The sequence below is a fragment of the Aythya fuligula genome, chromosome 4, assembly GCF_009819795.1.
Source record: "Aythya fuligula isolate bAytFul2 chromosome 4, bAytFul2.pri, whole genome shotgun sequence".
Classification (NCBI taxonomy): Eukaryota; Metazoa; Chordata; class Aves; order Anseriformes; family Anatidae; genus Aythya; species Aythya fuligula.
The window spans coordinates 24,260,582-24,284,612 of NC_045562.1; the positions used below are offsets into that span (position 1 = coordinate 24,260,582).

A 24,031-nucleotide genomic window follows, 5' to 3' on the forward strand; every position below is an offset into this window, starting at 1 on the left:
TAAGCATAGAGCAGAAATGGTAAAGTCAAAGCAGAGCATCTAAAAAAACTCATCCATCAGAGAGCTGATACTCAGCAGAATTATTTTATAATTATTTTGAGTTGATGCAATCATAAGCATTATTTTCTGGAGAAACATAAAGAGATTAAAACCCAGATTATCACAGATTTTTTTTTTATGTTTAAAGGTGCTTAAATGGACAGTTTAGAAAAAATTCTCACTCTATGTATTTGTACTAAATTCTGTTAACTGGAATGACCATTGCAACTCTTCTGGAATACAGATACTATTAAAATGTTATTTCCCGTTCCTTTCTGAGAAGAAAGGAAGTCTGCTGTAGTATTTAGCTATTTGTTTTATTACGTCATCAAAAAATCATCCCATAATTTTGTATTTCTGTTATTCATCTCCATATGGAATTCAGTGATTTTTCCTCGTCCTTTGCTTTCATGTTAATTTTTCTTTATTTTTGTTGTTAGATTTTTTATGTGAGAATTGTGAGAATTACAATACAGATTCAATATACAGTAGTTTCAGTGAACTATAGTAGTCTATAAGTTTATGCAATGTACATATATGAAAAAGTATAGCAGTTTGGTGATAACTACAGCCATGCTGGATGTTTGTGCTGTGTGCCAACCAGCTCACTTCAAACAGTAATTTATCTTTATTCTCTTGTAGATAATTGATTCAGCTAATATTGATAATAAACTTCACTGATTTAAAACAAAAAACAAACAAACAAACAAACAAAAACAACTAATAAATTAGCTATGTTTCTTCTAGCAAGCTCTGCTTAATTAAAACATTAAATATGTTTATAATTAATTCTCCATTCAAAAACATTTTTTGAATTTTCAAAATGCCACAGGCATTTTCAAAATGAAAAGCTTGGAAGTTTGGATTTAAAGTGTTTGCTGAGAAATTACATTTATAGGTGTAAGAGGTTTAAATAAAACAAAAATATTTCAGAATTACTAAAACAAAACACTAATTATTTGACTTGCTTCAGAAAACATTTTCTACTTTTTTATTTTATTTTAAGCTGGGAAGAGATTTGAAATATCAAAAATTCTCTTTCAACAGAAAAATTGACTCTTTTATATTGTTTATGAGAATGAATTTCCAAAATACTTATTTAAGTAGTAACATATCTCTGTCATTCTTTACAAAAGTCTAGAATCTTAAAGCAACTAGGTTGAATTAGACATGAAAACACAAAACCCTGAATTTAAAATTTGTCATTAAAAAGAAAAAAAAGTAAATGTCATCAAAATCATATAACTATTCTTGAGTAGCATACATAGTAGAATATGTTGTAATATATTTCAATCCAAAATTTGGCTCTGTCTTTACAGTCTATGTATCACCCTGCATTTGTACCTCCTTTATTAAAATTATTTGCAACCAGGTAAAGAGAAATATAAAATGTGTCTCCAAACAAAAAACACATTCTAGAAATGCATGCTATGATCTTCAGACTTTGTTTTTGTGATTTAAAATCACTTTCTGTTATAGCTCACCGAATTCAGAATGTCTTTGCCAGATTGCATTTTACTTGTCAAGAGAATGGTTCAGAAGAAAATCTGGCCTTTAGCTTTCATGCATTTTATTTTAAAGCTTATTTAAAATAATTTTAATATATTAATTTTATTTTAAATAGTTTAGTATTATTTCTATTCTATTCTAAAGTAAGACACTTTATATACTATTCTGCTTATCTGAAATACAGGGCACAGTAGAATGAAGGCATATGAGTAAGATTAACTAACATACAAAATCAAACAGGCAGAATTCTCACCAATATTAACTTGAATATTGTTACTACTTGTATCGCTAAAGGCCATCCCATATTGTCAAGCAACATACAGAGCTAATGGCTGTTGCATGAAAGACCGATGTGAAACTTGCCCAGCTGAAGATCGCAGATGTTTACTGTAAGTGGGGAAAATGAAAACCAATCAGAATAAATCAGAAGTTGGGTGTTGATTACCATTAGTTTCCTAAGCTAGTAAACCAGTTTACTAAGCTTTGTCTTTTCTCTAAATAGATTATGGAGTCTATAAACAAGTAGAAAAATTCTGGGCTTTTTAAATCTGATGATGTATTTTCACAGACACTTTGATAAGGCTGACATTTCAACCAGTTAAAATAAAAAGGAGGTTCAAAAAGTCACCGTGCTAAAGGTGCAATACCTCGTTGGTTGCAATACCATGGTTGGTACAATTTCTGTAAAAACATAATCTGTAAAAAAGCTTGCCTTTTTTTTTTTTTTTTTTTTTTTTACAACAGGATGATGACGTACGGGAAAGCCAATTCAGTTTTACAGCAGCATATGGAGTGGGGCCATGTCTGCAAGCAAAAGACGGAGTGACACAGAAGGGGCCTAATAATCCTGCTCAAACTGCACCAAAGAGCCCCGATGAGATGAGAAAGGTATTCATCGACCGAGCCAAGAAGATAGACACAATTTCCAGAGCTTGTTTCCCATTAGCCTTTCTGATTTTCAATATTTTTTACTGGGTAATTTACAAAATCATTAGGCATGAAGACATTCACCAATAACAAGATTAAGGTTTGCAGTCCATACAGATCCTGCCATGACCAACAGGAGGCCTTCTGTTAGAAACGTGTAAGTGAGGAGCAATTGGGAGACCTAAAAACACTGGGTGGGGGGAAAGATCCTGCATGGATTGCAATACCCAGACAGAGTGGAATGGAAGACTGACAGCAGAGAAGATACATCTGCTGCTGCAAACATTCTGTGTCAAATTAAATATTAACAACTCATTGTAAATCACTCTCTACTGAAGCGTGTTTATACTTACTGTTACATAGTGGTATAATTGTACTCTTTGATGTTCCTTACTTTTTTTTTTTTATTTATTTATTTTTTTTTATTTCTGGTGCATAAAAAAAAAAAAAAAGAAAAAGAAAGAAATATCCAGCATACTCTAGGTAAAATCCCACCTTTATTTCAATTTTAAAACATAATGAAACATTACTTATTTTAATTTAGATTTTTAAGGACTTGTCTTAAGGACAGGACCTGAGGTATTACAATGAGCACAGTTGGCACATTTAACTTGTATAATTTATTCAATAAATTTCATATTATCAATCCCCTGGAAAGTGTGTGTTGAAATAATCTCAGCCAGCACAAGGTATTTACAGTTTAATAGTCTGCTTATCACATGGAAAATATACCAACATTTGCAAAGTGTTGATTCCTCTAAAGGACTTTTTCTTTCTTGTAATTACCTAAACTTTAATAATTGAATCTTTTTTAAATCCTTTTTATATATTGTTTTTTTTCTTAATTGATAAAACTCGTACAGCATTAGAGATAGACAAACTACATCAAAATTTTGCAATGCTTTATATTGATGCAGTACAAAGAGATCTTGAACCAAAACTAAAAGCTGTTTCAACTGAAATATTAGGAGAATGGGTACGCCACTGTTTATTGATATAGTGTTACATATGTTATAGGAGGTTGAATTTAAGAGTGCATCAAGTTTTCTGTAGCATTCTTTGAAGTATATTTATATGATTTAGATATTGGTTAAGAAGTACTTAGAAAAATGTGACTCTTCTGAAATATGAAAAAGGATCTGAATGGTCTTTCACATTTATTGCACTTCATATAATAAATAGGATAAAAACTGTTAGAACTCAGAGGCATTTTCCCTCTTTATTATTAAATAAGTCACTTTTTTTTTTTTTTTTTTTGGATTATAACACGATAGATCTCATTTATGACATAGCTTGCAGGCAAGTGTTTACTCTTGCCAATCTTCTCCATTGAAAAACAAAAACATGCTAAGATATAAATCTCATATTTAGAATTACTCATTACTTTAAGTCCAGTAGCTGAGGCTGTTTCTCATTGCAAAATATTTTTGTTTTGAATGTGTTTTAAATTTTTGCTTTTGTTATTGCTTAGAATGTGTATACAAAAGCAAAATACAGCTGGAGGCAAACATCTGGTGCACTGCCAAAGGCACGCTGAATATGAAGTAATAGAAGCAATATAACTCCACACTGAGGATTATAACATAGCAACCTTGGGTTTGGATGTGTTTGTTATTGTTTTCCTCCAAGGATTAGTTAGGGAGATTCTAAAATAGTAGCTCTCAGATTTTGTTCAGCTGTTTCAGAAAGATGTATACTCCTCCAATATTTTTAAAAGAGTATTATTTTTTATAGTTGTGCTTCATTTATGATCTGAAATTAATTCAATTAACTTTAAACAATTATTATTTGGTGAGGTGTTTTGTTTTCTTTTTTATTTCTTTATGTGCATGTTCCAAAAAAATCCTGTTCATTTACAAATATGGGTGCTGATCCATGAATTAATGGCTGACATTTCAGTTGGCTTATATTTCTTTCTTTTAAATTGTCATAAACTATCTGATATGAAAAGGGATGTTAATTTATTTCTGCTACCAGTGAAGTCAGTATTTTTTAAGGGCTGTTTGAAGTACTGGACTCATAATCAAAAGGCAATTAAAAAAAAAAAAAAAAAAAGCATTATTTAGCAGGCTTATCTTTTTTTTTTTTTTTTTTTTTCCCCTCTAGAACAGCTGACTTCTGTTCCATAAAGAATTCTTAATTGGAGAGATAAGTGCATAAGTAATGCTGGCCAGAATAACTCCTAGTTATTCTAGTTTCTAATGCCTGGTTCACATTGTCTCTTTTCCAATCACTCCATAGTCTGCTGCTCTTGCACATGTAGCACTACCTTATTTTGAAAATGTTAACTAATTTGAGTAATGCAGAACTTAACAAATTTAGCCCTGATTTCTTTCTCCCCTTTTTAGGGCTGAAAAAATCTGTGCTTTCATACAGGAAATTTTGAGAGCGATAAAAGAGAGATTGGATTACAACACTGACAAAACATGAGTCAAAAGGAATGTAGAACTGTTTAGCAAGAAGGACAATTTCCTTGCAGTGAGGAGGAATAACCCTTGTGTCATATTTCTCTTTGACTGGAGCACGCTAATCTAAGAAAAAAATAGAGCATATATATACACAATAAAAAAACATAAGACTACATTATAATTTCCTAACCTCCCCAATGGATTGTTACCTATATATTCTATTTTAAAGAAATGAGACCTGTAGATGGCTGACAGTAGATGGCTGACTAGATAGTGCCTAGTGTTGTGTCATCTTTTCAGTCATGAAGTATGAGGAGAGGAAAGAAGAAAATGGCCTTATTTCTTCCCTCTAAAAAGAAAGAATTCTGGACAGTGCAAAGAATAAAAAGAGATGCCTTCCTTTATGTAGCCCTTTCATAGGCCATTACATAGGGAAGCTGAGCATTCCCTACGTCTATAAAGAAGATTTTCATATAATGTTCAGTCTTCTAACAAGGTATATTGAAAATAAAGAGATTTAAATATTTAAACCATTTAAACTCTACAGTATTGGTGAAACTTCTTCTTCTTTTTTTTTTTTTTTTTTAATTATTATTATTATTTAGTAATCAGTTAATACCCAAAGTATTTCAAACAGAGGGGGAAAGTAAAAATGGTTCCATAATGATGTTTTCAAATGTACAGAACATTTGGCATATCATCCTGCTGTTCTAAGGTAAGTAAATGTTTTCCACTTTGATGTAATTGAACCAAGGTCTTTCCTGTGCTGATGGTTTTGAATTATTTTTTTCTGGAATCATAACATTTGCCAAGGTAACAGAAGGCTCTGCAGTCCACTAAATAATGCGTTTATCAAAAGAAATTTAAACTTCATTATGATTATACCTAAATTATTTAGTATAAAGTCACATGGCAAAGAAAGAGAGAAATGTCAGTCGAGATTCTAAGAAAACTCAAGGTGAAAATGTCTACTTATTCACCACTGACTATGGGAAAAGCCTAAAAATGCCAATAGGCATGCCAGCCCTCTATACAAAGCTGGAACCAACAGTTACCGTCATCAGTTAAAATTAGTGTGGGAGCTGATTCTTTTGTAACTGTACAGTAAAATAGCAGGGAATTAGATTACAAAGGGGCAAGAATGGAAAGCGGTATTTATCTGGCTGTAGTCTAATACAATCCTGCAAAAGAAATAGTGGAGAGGCAGAAACAGAATCAAGGAAATAATACTTAAAGGAATATCTAGTAGAGGAGTATCTATCTAGTAGGTCTTCTACGTCTAAAATAGACCACATTCATCAGGCTGAAGTAGATAGCTACCTCATCTCACTATAACTAAACCTAGTCTCTCCAGAGTAAAGGCCCTTAGCAAAGCCATAAAAGAAGGCTTCCTGTACGCACAACCCCTACAGGCAACAGCCAACACAGCTTTGCCCCTGGCAATTATTCACAATAAGTACAGACTCTGCACTGTTCAGGTCATATTTCTGTGGACTCTATAGACTAACTCTATTTTTCAAAAATAAAATAGTGGCTCTAGAATATCCATGCAATGCAATGAAATCAGAGGGAAAAAAAAAAATGAGGATTTGGAGGAATGCCACAGCTAAAGAGCTGGCACTGGTCACCAAAAAGGGGAAAGAAGGAATTATGAAGCCTCCATTACCCATAGGTATACTACTACAGGTGGAAGCAGTAGCTGTATAGGGCAAGGACTTATGCAATGTATTTCTTCTCATGGGATAGTAGTTTCTACCTGTGCAGATGGAGAAGTGATTTCCACACCATATGCTTTCTTAATGGAAAGATGAGCAGAGCAGGAAGGTACATGAGAAAAACCTGGGCTGTACATAGCATAACAGACAGAGAGAAAGCCAGAGTATTTGGAATTTCACGTGACTGTCTTTTCTTCCTGTACAGGAAGAAATGTGGCCAAAACCATCTTCCCCTTAGTAAGGCCAGAAACTTCATGTCCTTGAGAGGGGATAAGAAAGGTCCCACAGAGGTGGAATAGATATACTCAGCTACCACAGGCCTCAACTAGTGACCTACGTTACCAAACTCCTGCTTAAATTCCACATAGAAAAATGTATTTTTTTTTTCTAAAACTATATCCAAATATCAGCAAAATAGATTTACATAGAGCGTTGGCTTTTTTGTCTATAACGGTAATAAAGTAGGGGAGGCTTGAGGGAGAAAGGAAAGAAGGGATAATAGTGTTTTATTATTACAATTTAGCTATTTGAACATCAAAATAAAGCACATTTTTTTCTTTCAATGAGTTTTGACAGCAAGCACTATTATTTAAGCAGGTTAGTGGAATTCAGGAAGAACATGGGATTTAATTATCACTTCAGTTCAATAACATAATGGTTTTCTTTTGATTCTTTTTATTAGAGTTGATTCCACAACTTTTTTATAAACTATTTTATAAAGAATCCTTTGTGATGTGTGAGAGGTGATTCTCCTTAATCACTAGAAAGTCATATATTTAGATGTGCACTTTACATTTAAGGAATGAGGTATTGTTTCCACTTTGTATTATAACCTGTTAGAGAATTGTAGGTTGATACTGTAGATAGAAACAGAATAAGATAAACTGTATAAGACCTTATATTTTTAACAGTAGGGAAAGTCTTCCTTAAACTTAAATAAATAAATAAATAAATGTATTATTTTTAGCAATAATTTTATATTAGAAATGAAATTATTTATACAGTTCCCAGCCCAAGCTGAGATACTTAGTTGCAAAAAGTAAATATATTTTATGTGCAACTTCTGCTCTCCTTTGAGCTATAATAGGAATTAATCCAATCCAACAGAGCAGAATTTGGCCTTATACTGTGAAATTGCTGAATGAGCTATTAATTCTTGCAGTACCCCTGTAAGGTAGTAAAATAACTTTATCCACATCTCACTGTACAATCAAATGGCTATTTAGATAAGAACAATATCAGACCATCATGGCTTTTGTCCTTTTTGAGACAACTAAGAAGTAAAACTATTAATTGCAAACTAAGCCACTTGTTAATAATAAAATAGGTATTCTATTTTTCAGTGGTTATGGAAAAGGTGCCTTCAGGCAACACACGTCACCTATAGAAGTTACTGAAATGTTATCAGTTTGGAAGGCTTGTGGAAGCAGGTTAGATTGCTAGAAGCAGTGGGTTAAATGCCAGGAAAATGTTGGCTCATCCTGTATTCTTGACTTTCTTAAATATTACTGCACTTCTTCACTTTCATCTTTGTGAAATATGCAAGAAACTTTTCTTATGTTTGTATTTTTAGTGTTTGGCAAAGTGATGTTAATGGATGAAATGGACTAATAGCAACTGATGTTCCATGAATGTGTAATTGTGAGCTGTATAAAAAAAGAAATTGTGCCATAAGCTTTTGACCTAAAGTTTTAACATAATATACAGTATTTTGTGTGTTCGTGATCCCAGCTTTTTAAAGGCTAAAAAAAAAAATTTTAAAAAAGTAATGTATTAATAACTTGTCTGTGAGTTTTAAACATATTTTCCTGTGAATTCTGTCTAGATAACATTCACTGGCAATTTCATCTCAAAGTACTTCCTTTTTAGTAAAAATCTGTAAATGTGTTGTGCATGGATTTGATTAAAGTCCTTTTTATTGTATTTCAGTATCATATTGCACTTAAACTGATATTCTCTGCAGATGGGAATCTTAAAACGTGAAATTTATGGTGTCACACATGTTATTATATATATTTTCCTCAAAAATAATAAACAACTTCTTTTCATAAACCATGCAATGTGTTTAAAGTCACAAGAAGGACTATCAATACCACTGGGGAAAAAAATGCAATTCTCACCAGTAGTAAAGGTGAATTACCATTTAAATGTTTTGGTATTAAAAACTTTAGAGAGAAGGTACAGATTAAGTTAGATGCCTTAAATTTAGATTAAGCTCCAAAATACTGAATTAATTAAATACACAAAAAGGTGTTTTCAGGGAGCATGGCAGGCATTGAATTAGGAGTTTGATTTTTCAAGTCTTCCTTTACAGTGAATGGAGAGAAAGTGGTCTCTCCAGAATACAGGCAGAGAATGGGTTCCTGTTCTAAAAAAAAAAAAAAAAAAAAAAAGTGAAAGGGAAAGTTGTCTTGATAAATACCTACTGAAATAGTTACAGCCATTCCAAAATGGCCGTGCTTACCTTATTATCAGAAAGGCTAAGTATTTTGCTTGTAGCAAAATACCCTGAAGGTCCTGATGGGCCCACTGTTAGATCTGTAGCAGATCTTTTTTGATAGAAAAATATTTCAAGAAAACTCAAGTGAGGATGCATCAGAAGTCTTTTGAGAACATCTTCATTTCTGCTAATCTAATTATAGCAGTATTTACAAAGAACGTTAAAAATGTTTGTCTCAGTAACAGCCATACATCAGTGTGATGCTACATAGGCTAGAAGTCTTCAGCAGCCTCAGGGCAGATGTTTTGCCCTGCCCACCCAATATGACAAAGTGCAACATCAGTTCAACATTTTGTTATTAGGATATGTTCACAAGCAACAATATTATAAAACTAATACAGTAGTAACTGTTTTCATGCTGAGGTGTACAGCATATCAGGTGTGCAACAAGCAATTAAACAAGAAAGTAACAGCCAGGTAATACAATGGAGAGTCAAATACAGAAGTAACAGATCTTAAAGAGACCAATATGTGATTGTGTTGTGTAAACTGTTCTGCCCTTTCAACACAGAAATCTGGAAAAATGAGTCTTGAACATCTTCTTTTTCATGTCTGCATATTTATAGCTACCTAATTATGTTAGAAATAAAACAAGAATTTAATTTCATATGGTCCATGTAGTCAATTTTATGTATAGTATTGTATTCTCTGTACAAAGGTGGGATCTGAGAACTATGTTTGCTTAGATACCATTTTCTTCTGAATTCACACAAGCGTGAAGCGTTTAACAAACTGGAAAACAACTCACCGAAGTCATGAAACTAGAATTAGAGGAAAGAATAATTTTGAAAAATAAATCAAACTTTTTCAAAAATTGAATAACATATTTCCAAACCTTTAATAAACATATATGTATACACGTACTGTGTGTACAAATATATATGTATATATCTATTGACAGCAAATAAATGTTTCAACATTTACCTCACAGAAGCAGAAAATCACAGAATGGTTGAAGTTGGAAAGGACCTCTGGAGGTCATCTTGTCTAAACCCCTTGTTCAAGCAGGACCACCTAGAGCAGGTTGCCCAGGACTATGTCCAGGCAGCTTTTGAAGATTTCCAAGTATGGAAACTTCACAGCTTTTCTAGACAACCTGTGCCAGTGCTTGGTGACCTGCACAGTAAAGAAGTGTTTCCTGATGTTCAGAGGGAACTTTCTGTGTTTGCGTTTGTGCACATTGCCTTTTGTCCTGCCACTGGGTTCCACCTGAAAAGAGCTTATACCCTCGCTTCAGATATTTGTACATTTTGTTGAGATAGAATATTGAGATAGAATAGAATCATAGAATATCATAGAATAGAATCATAGAATATCCTGAGTTGGAAGGGACCCTTAAGGATCATCAAGTCCAACTCTTGACACCGCACAGGTCTACTCAAAAGTTCAGACCATGTGACTAAGTGCACAGTCCAGTCTTTTCTTAAATTCAGACAGGCTCGGTGCAGTGACCACTTCCCTGGGGAGCCTGTTCCAGTGTGCAACCACCCTCTCTGTGAAGAACCCCCTCCTGATGTCAAGCCTGAATTTCCCCTGCCTCAGCTTAACCCCGTTCCCGCAGGTCCTGTCACTGGTGTTAATGGAGAAAAGGTCTCCTGCCTCTCGACACCCCCTTACGAGGAAGTTGTAGACTGTGATGAGGTCTCCCCTCAGCCTCCTCTTCTCCAGGCTGAACAGGCCCAGTGACCTCAGCCGTTCTTCGTACGTCTTCCCCACAAGGCCTTTCACCATCTTCGTAGCCCTCCTCTGGACACTTTCCAACGGTTTCATGTCCTTTTTATACTGTGGTGCCCAGAACTGCACACAGTACTCGAGGTGAGGCCGCACCAGCGCAGATCCCCACTTCTCTGTTGAGATCACCACTTCTCTTCTCCAGGGTGAAAAGGCAGAGCTGGCCCAGCCTTTCCTCATAGGAGAGGAGCATCTGTCCCTTATTCAAAGTAGTGGCCTGTTGCTTAGTCCATGTAGTGGCCTGTAGACTTAGTCCAGTGTCTCCACTGGGGTGCTCAAAAAAAACCTGTTGGCATCACTCCTCCTAATGCAGCCCAGGATTTCATTAGTCGTCTTTGCCACAAAGTGGCAAAGTCTTTGCTCATGTTCATTTTGGTGCCCAACAGCACTCCCAGACCCTTTTCTGCAAAGCTGCTTTCTAGCTGCGTGGCTCTCAGCAGATACTAATGTATGGGGTTGGTCTTCCCAGGTGGAGGATTTTGCACTTCCATTTATAATACTGAAAAACATTTTTCCTGTAAACCTAGCCTCTATTTAACCAATATCCATTTAAAATCTCTACTGAAGCAATGAGCTCAGCTTGAAACACATTTATTTCATGTTTTAATTCCTCTATTAATGAGCTAAATAGCACAGATGACCTATTTTGAAAAAGTGTGTTACTTTATGTATATTTAGCCCTCTATAGAGCTGTTCTCATTAGGCATGTTCAGTAGACAGAGAAGACATTCAAAAATATATATATATTTTTAAAAGCACATAAAGAGTATGAAAGCATGAAGAGTAAGATGTCATGGAGCTATATTAGAACAGAGTGAGTCCATATAGTACTAGAATGAGCCTGAACTTACTTATAGTAAGAGAATATTGGAAAATCTTATTTCAATTTCATTTCTTAGGAAACTATAAATTGAACCACAAGATGGCTCCCTTCCATACGAATTGAGAGATGACACAGGTGTTTGCGTTTGTTGTTGTTTTTTTTTTTGTTTGTTTGTTTGTTTTGTTTTTGTTTTTTTTTTTTTTTTCAACAGAATACATTTAGCAGAATGAATGCTTCTGTAGAAACTCCAAACAATGACATTCATTATTAAGAAGGAAAATTATACAGGGTAAGCACTATTCACACTTCATTTAAAAAGCGATGTAAACTTTTTGAGGTGATGCTGTCTCAGAAATAAAAATAACTGTTTTGGTAATTTCTTAGGGCCAGAGCCCAAGGGTTTATGTCTAAATTTACATATGAATATGTAATTATATGTGTAGCTGGACATTTAATTAAATAGAAATGGTATTTTAGAACAGAAGCTAGAGATATACTTTTTTAAAGGATCTGTTGATTTTCAACTACTTATTGCTAAAAATGATTTTGTTACATGAGAAATGAATGGCTACCCAGTTTTTAAAGATGTCTTAAAAATATATATATATATATCAATAATTAACATTCTTCTATCAAATTCATTAAACTTAGAAAGTCTTTGGAGTAGATTCCCCATGTTACAGTGCACAGAGGCCAGTTGCGGCTACAGGTACAAATATATATTGTTGTTCGCTAAACGTATCAGATATTCTACTTCAGGTGCATCACCACCTATCTTACTTTAGCTTCATCCTTTCACATACCTACTGAACAGTAGCAAAAGCACCCTGAACTTTGATCTCAAATGATACTTAAGACACTAGATTAGATAGATACCACAGAATAGCTGTAGGCTTGAAAAGGCACTGTTGTGTACCAGTAACACCCATTTCTTGTTTGTCCTTAATTTCTCAAAAGAGTCCAACATGTACCTTCTTTCATGTTTTAGATCACGATTAGGACCATGATGAAGGTTATTAACTTGGGATCTAATGCTAGTTAATGAATTGTCTGCCAAAAGTAGTATTTAAAAAGAAAGATGCATTTAAAGTTCATAGAAGGATTCATAACTTTCAAATCAATGAATACTGAATTTACTATAGACCTTTTTTTTTCCCCTGGCTTTGCAGGCTCTCCTGAAAAATGACTCAACTGAATTATTTTGATGTAACAGCCAACTACTCCATATTTAACTGTATTGTCATTAAAAGAAGCTCAGTAAAAATGAAACAAGAACAGCATATCTCAGTTCAATGGGAAAACCTGTCAGTTTTATACAAACATGGTCAGACTAATAGAGAAATGTTATATCACCATATAGTTTTGACAAAATCGCTTTGAAAACACTTTCAAAAGTGTTCTAGCCCCTTTTCAGTAGTCTCAGACTTAAGGCTTCTAAATAGCAGAACTTGAATTTTGTTGTTTCAAATATTAAACCAAGTAACTTATTTTGGGAAAAGTTTTGGAGTAATACTAAAACAGGATGTGTACAAGCCTGTAATTAAATTCTATCAGAATTTACAAAATTTACTTATTCCTTTCCTGGTTTCTCCTGAGAAACCAGGCACAGTTGCTTTGAGATGCCCAAAAGGAATGATGGAAAAAATTTGTAAACACTCAGAAAATCCTATATGCTATCTTTTCCTGTCCCCCTTCATAATCTCTCCTGAACTTGTACTAGCTGTCATACAGCTCTACCACATTTTTTAATGCTTAAGAGACAGCTAGCTATAGGGTAAATGCAAGGCAGAGCCAGTATTTTCTCATCTGTGAATTTTTATAAAGTTACTTAACCTTCTTTAATGCCCTTTTGCCACTAGGGTTTACTTGCCATTAGGGTTTATCTTTATATATGGCTGGGTTGTAATAATGCTTCCCGTTGGAGCCGTTCCCCTCTCCCTGCTGCAGAAGGCAGAGGGGGCTCTGTCCTTTCCCCGGGGTGAAGGAGGATGAAAAGAGCAAAAGAGAAAATTTCCACTAATTATGTTACAGGAAACTGACCCTTTGGTGCAGAACTGCAAGGGCAGATTTTTTTTTTTTTTTTTAATTAAAAAAAAATCTAGTGGCCAACAGGTCAAAGGAGGTGATCCTCCCCCTCTACTCTGCCCTGGTCAGGCCTCACCTAGAGTACTGTGTCCAGTTCTGGGCTCCCCAGTACAAGAAAGACAGGAATCTCCTGGAAAGAGTCCAGTGGAGGGCCTCAAAGGTGATATGGGGCCTGGAGCATCTTCCCTATGAAGAAAGGCTGAGAGACCTGGTTCAGCCTAGAGAAGAGAAAACTTAGAAGGGATCTCCTCAGTGTATATAAATATTTGAGGGGTGGGGGACAGAAGGATGTAGCCAACCTCTTCTCAGTGCTTTGCGGGGATAGGACAAGGGGCAATGGCTGCAAGTTAGAGCACAGGAAGTTCCGCACTGACATGCGAAAGAACTTCTTCATGGTGAGGGTGACAGAGCATTGAAACAGGCTGCCTAGGGAGGTTGTGGAGTCTCCTTCTCTGGACATATTCAAAGCCTGTCTGGACACCTACCTGGGCAACCTCCTCTGAGGAACCTGCTTTGGCGGGGAGGTTGGACCTGATGATCTTTCGAGGTCCCTTCCAACCCCTACAGTTCTATGATTCTGTGATTCTGAGATTCTTTAAAATTAAAGTAGAATATTTTACTTGCAGCAATGCAATACATACATATCCTGTGTGTTTCTTTTGGCATGTTCAAAGCCATTCAAAACAAAAATATTTTTTCCATTGTGATAGAAATTGTTAGCGTTTTCCATTACTTGTTCCATGTATAACAGTTTTCTAATTCAGGGTCTAATTTAAGTCCTAGATAGTATCCAACTTGCTGTGTGTTTGTTTGCCCCATGATTTCTACATACATTGGTAACAAGTTACATATGCATCATAGTTTAGCAGCTGCAGATAGAGCAGATCTATTTGTGTTGACAAAAATGAGTGGTGTTTAACTTCACAAGCTCTGTTTACATACTCTTCATGAACAAAAGAGGGTAAAATGTTATTCTGTCATTGATTTTAGGACAAGACTATCTTACCACAGCACAATCTAATTACCATGAAAGCAAGTGGCAAAACTCAGCCAAAGGAAAATGATCCTTCAAACTTTTATTTGCAGCTTTCTTACCTCTGTTGGTGCCTTGCACTTGCCCACCCGCATGTTCCAGATCAAACAGAGCTTGTAGCAGGAATGAGGACAAACTTCAAGAAATGTATTGTAAGACACTGGCATTACTGAAGTGTTGTAAATGGTCTGTTAATTTTTATATTCCCAACAGAGCATTCATTTGGTACTTTGGGTACCAAAGTACCCAAATAGGTGCACTAGGATGCAGAAAGATTTCCACAGGATTCCCACAGGATTGCTCACCCACCAGGATATTTTTACAAAATTATATGAAAAATATGTTACAAATTCATGGTTTTGCCATTTTACTTTTCAAATAGCATCTCAGACGATCTCAAATGTTTTTAAAACAAGCACTACCAGAGGAGCATGCTGATAGGCTTGCTTTTAGCCCCTATATAAAAGTACAGAAAAGTAGCATAGCAAAATAGATCAATTTTTTACCTGTTATTTAACCTAACCGAGGGAAAAAAGGCTAACAAGTAATTACCATGTGAAGTTTGTCACAAATATTTGAGAAGAAAACTTTTAACAAGGTAACAGGCAATTAAATTTGGCTTATTCTTAGAATAAGAGTATCAGTAATGTTTCTGAGCCCTGCTAGTTTCATGACTATTTGAGAACTCTGAACTGGCTTCCTAATACCACCTGAGTGAGAAAATCATGGAGGATATTAAAACTTTACGAATGTTACTAACTATGCATCCAATGGTAACCTATATAAGCCTCCTGTGAAAAAAAAAAAAAAAAAAGATGCAAACAGTTCTCCAAAATGTCTAGTCAATAGTTTAAGGTCAGTGAGTGACAGAGTTCATTCTGATGTTGCAATGCTCCAAACTTATTATCCTTGATACCATTTTAGTGGCTGGAGTTTCTGTGAATCTGGTCTGAACAAGAATTTGCTGTCAAGCCTGCTTGGGTAGTTCCCAATAGCCCTGTTCTATGGGTCTGCAGTCAATGGAAAAATATCTAAGGAAATTGGATCAGGCTGACCTACCTGCTTATAAAAGGCAGCGGTTATATATCTAATTTCAGCTGGAAGTTAATTATTACTTTTCCAAAGGAAATTGAATCACCACCTTTGACATTATCATTCTGAAAATTTTCAGTTTGCATCAGACCTTAAACAAATGTTCTCAACTAAGGGAATTAAGCAAACTATGAGTCTTTTCCACTGTTTAATTGTTGTGTGCCCACAAGTTAGTCAGATATTTTAAAATACTCTCTTCATAAAAATAATGTGCAACAGATTTTAAACCAACATTGAACATCTGAACCCAGCTTGAACATCTGTAAAATATGCTTGCCATCGTAACTCTAAATTATGCTGCAATCCAGCCTTCCTCTGTCTGAAGTGGAAATATGTCTGACTTCAGCAGTGGCTGGGAGAGGCTTCATAAGCCTCATTATTCTCATAATTCTAAGTTCTTATTCGACTCATATGTGTGCAATTTCAATAATTTCAATCATAATACATTTTAAATAGTAAAATAAACTTGTAAAATAGCAACTACGCAACATCCAGAAACATTAAATAATCCTCTTTTTATTGTACAACTCTTCATGCCTTCTTCTATCACCCATTGTTTTTTTTTTTCTGTTTTGTTTTGTTTTGGTAAACATGGAAATGCTCTGTGTGATTTTGTTTGTACTGTTTATATCCAGGCAAAAAATAAACAGCATAGGAGTTGAAACAAGGAAAGCAACACTTAAATCTCTTAGCCTTAGATATCATGTTACAACCTGAGCATTATAGAAAAAGATTTCTAAATTTATTTTTGTTCATCCTATTTTAGAGATCTTCTACAACTATTTCCAATGGTTTATTACTTTTCTTCCATTTCTGCTTGAAAGTCTAGATTGAAATTTTCTCTATCAGCATTTTCAATCTATCAGAGGGCAGCAGGTCATGCCTTTGAGATCCCTGGAGAGTAATTTTTATTAAAAACAGACCTTGTTAAATCCCTTGTGGAAGGAAGAGGACTCTTTCAGAATCTGGATATCTCCTCCAAACAGGCATACCAAGCAGTCTCTATCACTGCACTAAGTCCAAACACATAAACTGTATCCCTGGAGCTTCTGTGTTGATAGGAACATATCTTTGATCAGATTTTACCGGAGCTCATGGAAGAGAGGGAAAAAACTTGTAGAAGAAATTAAACAGATTTTTCTTGTATTTTCCCTGCTGAAGAACCACTTTTGGGTGTTGTTGCACTTTCCCAAGAAAAAAAGGCAAAACCTGGGAGACCTCCTTCTCTATTAGCTCTTCTATAGTCTGCTTCTACTTGACATGTATGAGATTTCTAGCCATTTAATGGCATTATTATAATAACTCTAACATTATCTAGACTGGCAAAAAGATTAATTTGGCAGATTTACCATTCCATAAATGGATTTTGGAAAGGAAGCAGTCTCCTGATGCATTTCTCTTGTGAGATAGTTGATTCAAAATAGAAAATGGGTAAAAGAAAAATGAGTAGATGCATTTCCAGTCTTTTTGTCCATAGAAGTAGAGCCATAGAAATTAATTAGTCTTGAGCAGCTAATTTGAATTCTAATCCGGCTAGCCAGACTTCATGGCTGCATTTACATAGTTCTGAAGGCAGCAGAATCAAAACAAACAGAAGTGTTTATTCAACAAGAACATGTAATTAACTCCATTCTGAGATCATATAATGAAAATCACATCTTACTTGTGGAGAAGAACAATCTAAGATGCAGAGATTAGTGTGATTTACAGAATGATCATAAAGATATGAAATGAATCTCTTCATATTGCACGCATAGTGCTGTGACAGTGCTGCAATAGTTCTGTGAATATTTAGTGTGTTCTTACAGAAAAAAAAAATAATAATAACCACAAAAGATGAAGAAACAAATTATCTATTTTTCGTATTTCTCCAGGATGACTCCCATTAACTAACTGGAATTTTAGAAGAGTAAGAGAGGATAACTTGGGCCCCATTCCAATCTCAAAAATAACAGTACCTGTCAGATTTAGGGCAACATCTCTAGTATGGATACCGAACAAGCACATTAGGTGGCTTTAAGTCTTGTTCCCTGTTGTGTTTCTCTCAATGGCTTCATGATTTTTGCATATTAGCTGCACAGTAGCAGATGGTAGGTACAGACTCAATCTTCACAAGACTCATATTCTCCAAAGCATCATGGAATTATACTCAACTTCCCCTGAAGACGAAACCTTATTTCAAAGGACAAAAGGACAGAGCTATTCTGGGAGACTGAAAGTAGCAATCTTTCTCATGGTAGCCATTGAGCCCTGACCTCTTCAGTCAAGCTAGGTAGGACCTGTCTCTCTGAGAACATTTACAATTTGAATAGTCTTCAGTGCAAGACAGAACTGAGATCTCCTTTGTTTTTTTTCCATCCCACAAGTAATTGCTTTTTCTACTGCAGCTCAGCTCTCTCTATCAAAAGTTTCTTCTGAGAGCCCTTTTGTGTGCTTTGTTAATAAGAGGAAATAACATTTTCATGATGATTGAGGATTCTTCCCACAACTGCTGGAATGGACTGTTCATGCACAAAATATTCCCTGACATCCTGGAAAAAGAATCAGCAGGAGGAAGCAGGAATACAGGGGGATGCCCAGTTAGTAGGGCTACTATGAGCCAGGAGGGTCTGCACAAAAACTACTGCTGCACCATACAAAAATACTACGATAACAGTTATCAGTGAATAATCTTGTTATTTTTCCACTGTACATATGAAATTGGAATACTAATATGATATAATACATTAATAATTACTGCTGCTAAAAGCTTATAATCATTCATTATGCCCAGGATCTAAAACATACATGAATTTATAAGTAGAAACATATGGTCCTTCCATTTCTCCCACCCAAATTCTTCCGACCACTGTCTTGCAATAAAACTGCATAAAGCTCATGCAGCACTTAACATACAACCCCCCACCACACACACAGATGCTCTAGCTGTTTTTTAGTTACCTGCTGAAGTACAAAACATTTGAACAGTTATTATTTTGTGTTAAATAGATGTCTGCATAATTGGCTTTCCCATCATTGCATAATACAAAATTTGAAAAAAAATCACCCTGATGCTTGTTTATTTTAACCACATTAAAATTCATGTCAAATGAACAGTTAAAATTTACTAATATTTTTTTCAATTAAATTGAGTACAACTCTAAATTACAATTCATCTTTGTGCATCTAAAATATTCCTTAACTAAAAGTTTAAGTTTAAAAGGAAAAATGGTGTAATACCATTTATCTGAAGCAAAATCATGTATTCATTTGCTTTGTCTAAAATTTGTGTTGTTGTAAGTGAACAAAAAAAACATAGGGGTAGTAACTTTAAGATAGAATGTATGTCTGGATAGACACTTGATAAAGCTGTTTTTAAAGAACTTGAATAATTTCAGCTCCACAGTTCCCTAAGGGTTTATTCCAGGGCTTCATTATTCTTACTCCTACAAGTTTTTCTCAATATCTAACAGAACTCTTTTTTGCAACTTAAGGCCATTATTTCTCATTCCATCTACAACAAAGAAAATGAATTATTCTCTTTCTCTTTGCTAATAGTTTATTTACCACCTTCCTTCTCCACACCATATTCTTTCAGTCTTCTTAGGACAAAAAAAAAAAAAAAAAAAAAAAAAAAAAAAAATTGAATTTATTTATTCTTTTCTCATGCATCAAGGTTTCCAAACTTCAAATCACTGTTACTGCTCTCCTCTAGTTGTTTTTCAGCCAGTTCTCCGCCTGTCTTAGAGACCGAAACACAGAGCAAAGTATTCTATCTGAAGCCCTACTATTGCTGAGCAAAGTAGAGGGATTATTTCATATGTTTTGGATAGAGAGTTCTGTTTATACATTTTCCTTTTCACAGCAGCATGCCTCTGTTGATTCACGTTCAGCATGTGTGCCACACTAATCCATACTCCCTTTTCTACATAAATACTAGTCAGTCAATTGTTTTGCTTATTTAAGCAAAACGTTTTGCTCACTTCTAGTGTGAAGTGACATGAAAACAATGTAGTTTGAGTCTACTCCAAGAAGAGAGAGGCCCCTTTTAAAATTCCTTCCCCAGCTTCACAAGACTTTTCAAAATGTTTTAAGACTGTGTTGGTAGAATTGTTCCTATCACGCAATAATAATGAAGTATCCTTGTCAAAGCCAAGCTACATACTATTCATATGCTGTAATAACAGTGCTTTTAAGGAAGAAAACACAAAAGTTTTGAGTAAATATTAATTTGATGCCATTTTTTCTTTCAGAAAATAAAGAACAGGTTTTTTCATTCCTTCTCTATTCACTACACTCAGAGGCACAAAATTCATCATGGAAGAGGCAGGATTCTGTCACTGCTAGAAAGCTATCTGAATACTTTCAAAAGGAGAAGAGGACTTTCTATTGTTGAATGGAGATTTTCTGTGATAAAAGTTGAAGTTTAGGTGTAATTCCCCAAAGTATTTCAGCTACACAATTGTTACACTACTCAGGGGAGAAAAAAAGATCTGCAAGAACTGTTTAAAGCACTTACACATTTAGAACCAAGTCTTAAAGCAAGGGACACATGTAAAATTGTTTATTTTAAGTGAGACATAAGGGGTCACAGAGGGTCATCAAACTGTAGGGTCAGAGTCCAATAAAAAAAATAAATAAATAGTTATTTTAAAAGTAATTGGACCATACAAAAATTTCAAATAAATTGAGATTACAGGTTTCTCTCAAATGTACTCTCTTGGTTTATTTTTTAAAACTCATTGTTACAGAGAATTATATGGGAAACCCAGAGTTAGCAGATAACTGAAAAAGTTATTAAGAATGTCTCCTATGGAATAATTGTATGGAGTTTGTGTTCTGTTGCTGCTAAAGCAGCTATGTCATTTCTCTGGAATGACAGTTGAGGTCACAGTAAAACCAAACTTCTGGATTTGTGGAAACAATGCCATCACAACAGACATTACAGGTATATAAAAACTGTGAGTAGCATTGTGTTTCTCAAAGCATGTTCACCTTTCTCTGAATATTTCCATTGACTTTTCTGTGGCTCAACAGCCAAACTTAGAACTTTTTATTCCAGGTTATTAATGTTATAAATAATAAGGAAGAAAAAAAAAATAATAAATAAATCCTGAAGAATGCTATCCAAACATCAGGTGATAGAAGTTACATATAATTAGATTTGTTTAAAAAATCCTTTTAATATCAAGTTGATTTATACTGACAATTCTGAATATATTCACCTATTCAGAATTTAGGATAAATTCTGCTGAAGGCTGTTTCTTGGTAAAAGCTAAGCTGTCATTTTATTAGGGATATCTCCTAAGAATATGCATTTTCAGAAGGACATTTTATGCGTCCCTGAGGCCAGAGTTAGGGAACTCCATGCAATTTGTTTTCTTACAGAGGCTAGCTGGTCAGCATTCATTTAGCATCCTAAGAGCTACTTTGCAAGCGCCAAAGAAAGAACAGAGAGTTTACTGTTGCAATAAAAGACTTCAGTGACTATCTATAATAATGATAATATAAAGGTATTATTTGTGACTAGCAATGATGAGAGAGATGCACGTATTATATATATATATATAAAGATATACATTAGGCTTACAGAAGTCTAGGAAACTTGTCATCACCAGATAAAGGTAATATTGGCATTCACATCTCATTAGGGAAAGAACAGGAATACCTGTTCCTAATGAGAAACTTAGATGCTTTAGCCTACTTTCTTGTGAGTATCTAAACACAGTCTTCAGGAGAATCCACATTAAATGGACCTAATTAATTAATGTGATATGACTTACTGCAACTTGGCAATAAAGGTAACATGGATTTTTGGAATAGCTTTCATTCTTTTAGAGATGTTGACAATCAGTATGTAAATTGGTCTTGCAGCCTACATTGCCCGGCATTTTTCTCTCCACACTTTCATCAATCAAAGTGTTCCTGTCCTCCTAGAGCTCCATGGCAGTTTTACTTAGGGAGAGTGGAGAATACTTAAGCAAAGAATATTTTTTCTAAATGTCATATTTTCATTTGGATAGCACTGTTTTAATACAAAGAAATTTTTGCTTTCCCTATTGCAGATACTTTACATTTGCTGTAAATGACTTTCAGCCATAAGCCAGTAAGGGAAGAAAATACAATACCTTTCTAGGATTCTTTCACCATAGTCCCTACAGTTATACTGATGCTATTCCCACAGCTCAGTGTCATTTATGGAAAGACAGCTGGACCTGGTGAGTAGAAAAGCCTTTGCGAAAGGTGGATTCAAGGAATCTGTAATATTGCAAGGGACCTTTAAAGTTATTTTTCACTAAGCTGACCTTAAAGAAGATGTAGTTGAGGTTTTTGAGCTTTTATGTAATTGCAAATGCATAAAATGTAATAAAGTAAAAAAAAAAAGATCTATATCCTTACAGCTTGGTTTGCAATATTTCTGAGAGCACACCTGCACCCCTTTTTTCCTCATTCCTGTTGCTAAGGAAAATATGGACAGCATCACTACTTAAAGTACATTCTTTTCTGGACTTGCCAAAATATTCAGCATGTCAACAATTACATCTGAGGTTACCAGAACTATTTCAGAGAGCACATGGTGGGGAAGACCTAGATTGTCTTCGAAAATCTTGAAATGTCAGCAGATCCAAATGTCTCCTTGATCTCTATTGATCAAGGAGACATCCTTGAGTATTATTGATCTAATGCTAAGGATTACTCTTATATCATTAAAGACACAGATAATAGACCTGATTCTGATTGTCTTCAATATAGTTATTAGCTGCGTAAAATGTATAAAATTAGTAAAATGAATGTATATATAATACATTATAATATATATATATTATATTATACTATTATTATATTATTATTATATTATTGTATTATATAATATATATAATATATTATATAGTATACAATATATATATTATATATATTATATTACATATAATATATATAATATATATAATATATAATTATATATAATATATATTATATAATATATATAATATATTATATAATACAATAATATAATACATTAATATAATACAATAATATAATGCATACAATAATATAATACATTATATATAATATATATAATATATTATGTATATATAATGTATAAAATTAGTAAAATTAAAATTAGTAAAATTAATTAATGTATAAAATGTGTAAAATTAGCAAAAGGATGCTAATTTTAAAATTGAGAGAGTGCAGTGAAGTATTTCATTTATCAATTGCAAGCTCTTTGGTGTAAGTTGAAGGCTGATTTGATATTAGCTGGCTCAGGTTCACTAGCCCTTCTGTGAGAGGTTTCTTCTGTAAAATATTTTCTAGACAAAAGACATCTATATTAATTGGTGAAGGCAATTTGTTCTTTTGCTTCCTTCTTCCACATTAGTTACACCTCCAATTTCTGAGTGAGAGAGGGAATTCCAGGTTGTGCCCTCTAGGAAGTACAGTAATTAGCAGTGAATAATATACTGAGAATTCAAAGGTGTCAAAAACTCCTTTATTCTCTTCACCTGAATTTATTTTTCTAACAGGGATTTTGTTTTGTACTGTGGTTCATGCCTCATGATATTTATGGTATACTGGAGATATTGAATTACATGACAACATACTATTTCATCAGTGCTATACCTATGGCTAAAAAGAACAAGTCTTTTTCAAAAGTTATGCAGACAGTTTCTTCTGCATAAATTATAAAAATAACATGAAGTCCTACTCCAAGTCAGAGAGTTTCAAACAGTTATCAAAAGCTGCCACAAAAAATTGTATTTGCAATAGTTAAATTTTTAAAAAATATGGAAGGAAGGATGGCCTAGAAAACTGCTGGTTTGCAGTGTTGTCAAAAGCACACATGCATCTAAAGCAGATTCCCTAGAGAGGGAAATTAAAGGCATAAGAATAAGCATAGAGAGTAGGATACATTGAATCATAGAGAAACAAAGATAAATCACATCTAGAGTTCTGATATATTCATTTGATGAGATACTCTTCCAGACAAAGGTGAAGTAGATCTTATCAATCTTGGCTTCATACAGCACTGCCCTACAGATAAGCATTTGTTGAAACAAAAAAAGATATAGCAGGAATACTGTACAGTGAATACCATAGGGCTAGGAAAAAAATGGTGGAGTTTAACAATTTCATCAAAGACCACGGTAAAAATATGTACTGACAAAATTAGCCTTTATCAGAATTACT

The 24,031-nt window shown here is 34.2% G+C and overlaps 1 protein-coding gene across 2 annotated transcripts in view; it reads left to right on the forward strand.

Moving 5' to 3' along the window:
- Positions 1–2,836, forward strand: part of GLRA3 (glycine receptor alpha 3) — an 86,228-nt gene extending 83,392 nt beyond the window's left edge. For both annotated transcript variants that reach the window (XM_032186703.1, XM_032186704.1), the window contains exon 9: positions 2,293–2,836. In XM_032186703.1, the coding sequence (XP_032042594.1) occupies positions 2,293–2,565 (273 nt within the window). In that variant the 3' untranslated portion in view covers positions 2,566–2,836. The remainder of the gene's footprint in view (positions 1–2,292) is intronic.
- The last annotated feature ends 21,195 nt before the right edge of the window (positions 2,837–24,031 follow it).